Genomic DNA, 6,269 nt, shown 5'->3' on the forward strand with positions numbered 1-6,269 from the left:
GTTTTTAAATAGGTTAAAACGGCGGTTCAAACCGCCGTTATTTCCAGGGTTAAAATGGCAGTTTTTAAATAGGTTAAAACGGCGGTTTGAACCGCTATTATTAACCTGACAGAGTGGCGTTTTAGTTGGTTAAAACGGCGGTTTAAACCGCCGTTATTTCCAAGGTTAAAACGGCGGTTTTTTTATAGGTTAAAACGGCGGTTTGAACCACTATTATTACCCTGACAGAATAACGTTTTGGTTGTTAAAATGGCATTTTTGAACCGCCATTTTTACCCTGACAGTAACATTTTAATTGGTTAAAATGACATTTTTGAACCGCCGTTTTACCCTGACAGTGACATTTTTTATCGTTTAAAAAAAACAATTTTTACCGTCATTTTTATCACGTTAAATAAATGTGATTAAAATTTCACAATAGCAAAAAATCATAATCCATAAACAAAAGATTAATATAATATATAATTTTTTATTATTGAAAATAAAAAATAATAACTCCTATACAAAACCTTGTCTTACTAAATTTACCAAAATACAAGCATTGCAATAAACACTAATCAGTCAAATCTACCATCCAGTTCCCTAAACTATGTTAATATCTAATAATGTATTTAAACGGAATATGAATATGCATTTAAACTCTTGCTACTACTACCCTTCTATATCAGTTCTGTACTTCATATGCAAATGTGCAATCATCTGTTCTTGCATGAGAACAGGCAATTTATTCCGTTTGCAAAAACTTGTCACAACTTAAATTGTGTCTCTTTGAAATGCACATGTAGCCAAGAAAACCAAACATCAGAAGTACAATCAAATTAGCAATGAACCTCTTAGAAAGATAATGATCTAGAATCATAATAACCAATAAACCTGGAATCTGCATTAAAAATAAATAAATAAATAAGTAACCGAAGTTAAAGAAATGTATATATAGAAGTTACCTTTCAATATAAATAATCATATTATCACCTGATATAAAACGGCTGCACACTCGTCATAAATAGCAACCCAGTCCCACTTTGCACCATCTGATTTAGGATCAACTTTTTGAAGATACTCAGCTATAACCTATAGTGTAAAAAGAGCATGTGTATCAGTGATTCAAACAGTGTGGCAAAAACCACCATATTCTATAAGTCCAATAAAGTAAGTATTAGCTGAACTTCATTTCTAGAAAGTCCAATCTCTTAAGCAACATGTTCCTGTTCTTTTGTAGTGGTAGTACTTGGAACAAGTTATAATAACAGCTCCTGTTCTTGATCCTCTTCCTCTTGTAAGAATTAATAGATAGTAACTTCCAAGTAATCCTTTAATAGAGTCAACTAAGCTATAATTCAAGTTATTTGAAAGATTAAAAGCTATAATTTACAAACCAAAGCTAGAAAAAGAAGAAATAGCACTCACATAAATGAAGCTATTCTCCTGCGCTTGGTTTTCATCATCAAACACTGTCATTATCAAAGAATGTGAGAGAGTTTATTGAAACACTAAACTGGAAGCTTTATTATAATGTGATACACCAATTCCGGCCAAGAGACCCTCACTCTTCATCAATCCCACAATCTTCTAGTAAATCCTTGCATTGCTTTCTGCAAATCAAGTTCTCAATTGGTTCAATTCATCAAAAAAGATACTTCAGCCAGAGACGATGTCTTTGTACTTATCACTGTCTTTTGTTCACTTAAATTGAAGAAAGCAACATACAGTTCACCTAAACACGTATATAAAATAAGGAATTAAGACTCTATAAATGCTTGAATGATATATTGATTATTAAGATTCATCTAAAGTGTTGGTTGGCTATTCACCTCTTCTTCCTTTTGCAATCCAAAAGTAAATCCCACCAGGACTAATACCATCTGCATGAATGACCAATTTGGATTAAGAATAACAAAGAAGCACCGTAAAGACTTATAAAAGTGTTATCCAATTGAGAAATGTTTATAATTTTACAGTTTTACCTTTGACAGATTCTGCTATTACACACAGACCGGAGTAATTTTTTACCATGGTCCCATTTGGATTTAGCTTCCACATCTGTTGGAACACTGGATAGATCAGATTTCAATAGAATCTATATATATCAATCAACAAAATACAAATTGGGCCAATGCAGGCTTCTATACTTATTTCTAGAGTTTAAGGGCCACATGCAAATCTTGTATGTGAAATATGGAGTAAAGCATACCTGATTTGCATCCCATCTGCAAGGAGTAAATGTACCTCTCTTGAACTTAGAAATAAGCTTTTGTTTTGGGGAAGCATCCAAGCAGAATTTCATTTCGTTGGTTGCAACCAAATGATGTTTACCCCGATAGTCCTCTTGATGCATACTCTCGCCATCAATGTATCTCTGTAGCAATACCTGGTATTTGATTGTGAATATAATAATTGACTAACTAAAAGATATTTATGGTAGTGCATATAATAATTGACTAACTAGAACATATTTATATATATCTGAAGTCATGATATCAAAATTTTATCTAGATATTTGATTGTGAATTAACATACAAATAGAAAAGAATATTTGACTTAATTATAGTATCTTATGTGATTTGTTTGCCGAGAATAAAACTTTTTTTATTTTTGACCAATGAAAATACTTTTATACATAATATTTTAAGAAAATAAATTGATTAAAATTTAAATTATAAAATTAAAAATAAAATATTAATAAAAAATATTATAAAAGGTGCATATTTTTCCTTATGAAGAGATAAGAAATTGATGATGAAATTGTGGAAGGTTTTGTTTCAGAAATTGATGATAAAATATTAATAAAATACTTTTATACTTTTATACATAATATGTATTGAATTCTCGAGGAATGAAGCTTTTTGCAAGCAGATGGTTACCGGCGAATGGGAATCCAAAAGCGATGATCTTCATGTGTCATGGCTATGCCATGGAATGTAGCATCACTATGAACAGTAATTAATAATTTTAAATAATAATTACACTACATAAATATAAGAAAATTAGGTTAATAAATGAATGAATGAATGCAGGCACAGGAAGAAAGCTTGCAAAAGCAGGATATGCAGTGTATGGTGTGGATTATGTTGAATCGACAGTTTTAAATATGATACCAATGCAAACCACAGAATTGGAATTGGAATTCTAACTCTAACTCTTGAAGGAATTAAATAGCATAATATATATAAACCTTAATCTTTGCATATTGTGCACCTATTGCTACCGCCGCTCATCCATCTCCGAGACCCTTTCTTCTCCATTGTGAGTAGCTTTTTTCCCTTGAAAATCACAATTAGCATAATTACAATAAGTGAAAGGCATGAAGAAGGTAGAACAGAAATAGAAAAATCAAAGTACGGAACCATTTCGCGACAAATCTTTGACCGAAGATGCCGTCGAACATTTTGGTGATTAAAAACTATTTGCTGACGATTACGGTGATCAGGTAAGCCAAAAGGGATCATAGTATCAAACCGGCTAACATGAAAAGAAATAGCAGTTAGAATAAGATTTGATCGGCCAAGCAAACATAGCAAGCTGCAGAGGAACTTGTATTGAAGCTCACCTGATTAATGCAGGATCAAGGTCTTCATTTCTATTGGTAGCAGCTATCACAACAACTTTGTTATCCTGCTCAAAGCCATCTATCTGCAAAATTGATTCCTTACAACGGTCAAATTCTATTAAAATTTAAACTTTCAGCAAGTTTGACATATGGTTTCAATTAGTTGTTGAACAGATTGCTTAACAAGGGTCTATTCACACTTATTACTTATCATGCCATTTACTATCTAATGAAAATTAAGTCAACAGCTTACTTGGAACCACTGCAGATATAATCTCATCACAAACTAAATCCTATAATCAAAACAATAATAAACTTTTTTTCTCTTTGGCCTATTTATTTACATAGATCAATCAAGGCTAAGCACTTAAAGGCTGAATACTTGTTAAAGCTCAATGTTAGGACCATATTAGTTACAATTCATTCATGTGAAATTAGTATAAATAGAAGGAATAGGGTAGAGATAAGTGTCTCTAGTCAGTTGGGATCTTTTGGGAGAGATTGGGGATCTACAATTCCCTTATAAGAGTATTTGTAAATTGCAATTCGTCTAGGATTCTTCTTGGCATATTGTCAAGAATTTCTCAAAATATACACAGGGTTATATATTCTTCTCTTTCTTATTTGTAACAGGGCTAACACACTACCACACAATTTCAATAGACATAAAGCAGCAGGACATGAGAATAACCTGTCGTAACAACACTGACAATATTTTCCTTGTAGCTTCATGCATTTCATTATCCCGAGCAGCAGCAAAAGAATCAATCTGTATCCCAAAAAAGAAGACAAAGTCTCAATCAATATGCAAAGGTACATAAAAAAGAAACCATTAAAAGAATGAGAGGCACATAGCAACTCCTCAGAAAAATGTCTAGCTTTATTACCTCATCCAGAAATATAATAGCACCATTAAGAAGTTCATTTGCAAGTGAAAACACTTTTCCCTTCTGAGAGTTCTCCCACATGAAAATATTACACAGGCTGGTCCTTAGCTTGAACTAACAAATACCAAAATAGCCTTTTTTATAAGTCAATTTTTGAAGACACAAACACTTGAATCAATTAGCAGAGGAACCTCTTATAAGTTCAATATATGTTCCCCTTACAATGAACAATTTTCTTTTCACGATTACTCTATATAAAGAAAACAAAGAAAGCATGTCCTTGCTGGATTCACATTGGGAGCTAAGCTAGTTTTAAATTTCAAAATTTCACAATGATGGACATGCAGTAGTTATAATAATAAGCACCAAAGAATCATCATCTATAACAGAAAATAAGTTCCAATCTTTTCCATCTCTCTCAGGAAATTCATCAACCACATGGCAAGCATAACAATACTGAACTGAAATACAGTTAGAAAATAAGCAACTGAGAATGAACAAGAAGAGAAAGAGAATACAAATAGAAATTGAGACTGAACAGAAACACACTACGAGCAATCTTAAGTGGATTGAAGAAGAAGAGAATGCAGAAGTGAGAACGTACTGGCGCCGCTGGCGGAGGAGACACATTAATGGAATAGGTGATTCACTCAATCTCATAAGCTATGGCGTAGTGACCAGATTTGGAAATGCGTCGATAGAGGCGCCTTCACTCGAACGCAGAAGGTTGATGGAAGCGGCTAAAATGAGATGAATGGTGGTGACGATGGCGGCGACAAACTCTAGGATTTGAGATGAACTCACTCTCGTTCTCCTTTCCCTCTCCCTCCGATGTGCGATATCAGATTATACCTAGAAGGAAAAAGAAAATTAACCAAGAGAATTATACTTAGAGAGCTATTGTGACGAAAGCTTTACAAAACTCAGATTCAACCAATCAGGACCACCATTGAAGGGGAAAAAGAAAATAAAGGCTCTGAAAAAGCTTATCCAAATTAGAATTAAGAAAATTTAAGATCAACTAAGATGCACAAAACCAGATAGCAGGAGCTCTACTGAGGACAGCAATGATGGCGTTGCTTGTGGTGACGAGGAGATGAGCGGCGGCGCAACGAACCCTCAAATCGAAGCCAGAAAACCTAATCAAAGAAGAGCACTCCTTCGAAGGCAGCAACAACGGCATTGCGGCCAGAGGAGAGCATCGTGGATGAGAACGCAGATCTCATGTTGCGATGGAGTTTCTTCTTGATTCTCACATTGTGATGGAGGTTCGATTGAATAGCATAGCCTTTATTAGTGAAATAGAATAGCATTTTTACCAGTGAAGCAGGAGCAAATAATGGCGTTTAAAACCGCCTAAATCACCAAAAGACTACCACTTTCTACAAACAAATTATGGCAGCTGCATAAACCGCCTCACTTTATGAAAATAACGGCGGTTTTGTATAACCGCCATTATATTGATGCCATTTTATATCCATTTTTGTAGTGAATTTTACAATCTGCACTCGCTTGTTTGAATACCAGTTGCGCCTCAGTTACAAGACCGGCATGATTACAAGCAGATAATACGGCAAGTAAGGTAATTGCGTCTGACTTCACTCCTCTCTCTTGCATTTCATGAAAAAGCTGCCATGCTTGGTCACCACATCCATGAAGACCGTAGGCACTGATCAAAGTGCTCCATGAAATAGAGTGCATTTGATTAAGTGCATTTCCTACAGATATGTGTGAACTAAACCCAAATTTGAGAACATAGCCATGGAGTGGACAACCATGTTTCACTGAAGATAAGTTTTTGCGGCTCCGGTAACACATCTGGTTCACGAAAGGGA

The 6,269-nt window shown here is 34.3% G+C and overlaps 1 protein-coding gene across 27 annotated transcripts; it reads right to left on the reverse strand.

Annotated features, from left to right (window-relative positions):
• Window positions 1-449: 449 nt before the first annotated feature.
• On the reverse strand, window positions 450-5,857 carry LOC112710587 (uncharacterized). 27 transcript variants are annotated; one of them, XR_003156920.3, is made up of 14 exons: window positions 5,472-5,831; window positions 5,039-5,286; window positions 4,435-4,548; window positions 4,239-4,316; window positions 3,548-3,630; window positions 3,345-3,459; window positions 3,173-3,260; window positions 2,192-2,368; window positions 1,965-2,040; window positions 1,812-1,862; window positions 1,548-1,592; window positions 1,408-1,451; window positions 973-1,071; window positions 450-880 (listed from the first exon to the last, which is right to left on the reverse strand). XR_003156920.3 is itself a non-coding variant. In XM_072202662.1 (8 exons), exons 3-7 carry the CDS (start codon window positions 4,513-4,515, stop codon window positions 3,174-3,176), a joined length of 444 nt encoding a protein of 147 aa, XP_072058763.1. In that variant the 5' UTR covers window positions 4,516-4,548; window positions 5,039-5,286; window positions 5,472-5,831; the 3' UTR covers window positions 2,225-2,356; window position 3,173. The 27 variants fall into 27 exon arrangements, 1 of the variants encoding a protein (XP_072058763.1); XR_011865477.1 differs by adding an exon at window positions 2,862-2,927 and having other exon boundaries at window positions 1,408-1,714; XR_011865488.1 differs by adding an exon at window positions 2,862-2,927 and having other exon boundaries at window positions 1,408-1,714; window positions 4,435-4,497; window positions 5,472-5,811.
• Between the last annotated feature and the right edge of the window lie 412 nt (window positions 5,858-6,269).

Source organism: Arachis hypogaea, chromosome 9, assembly GCF_003086295.3.
Source record: "Arachis hypogaea cultivar Tifrunner chromosome 9, arahy.Tifrunner.gnm2.J5K5, whole genome shotgun sequence".
Taxonomy (NCBI): domain Eukaryota; kingdom Viridiplantae; phylum Streptophyta; class Magnoliopsida; order Fabales; family Fabaceae; genus Arachis; species Arachis hypogaea.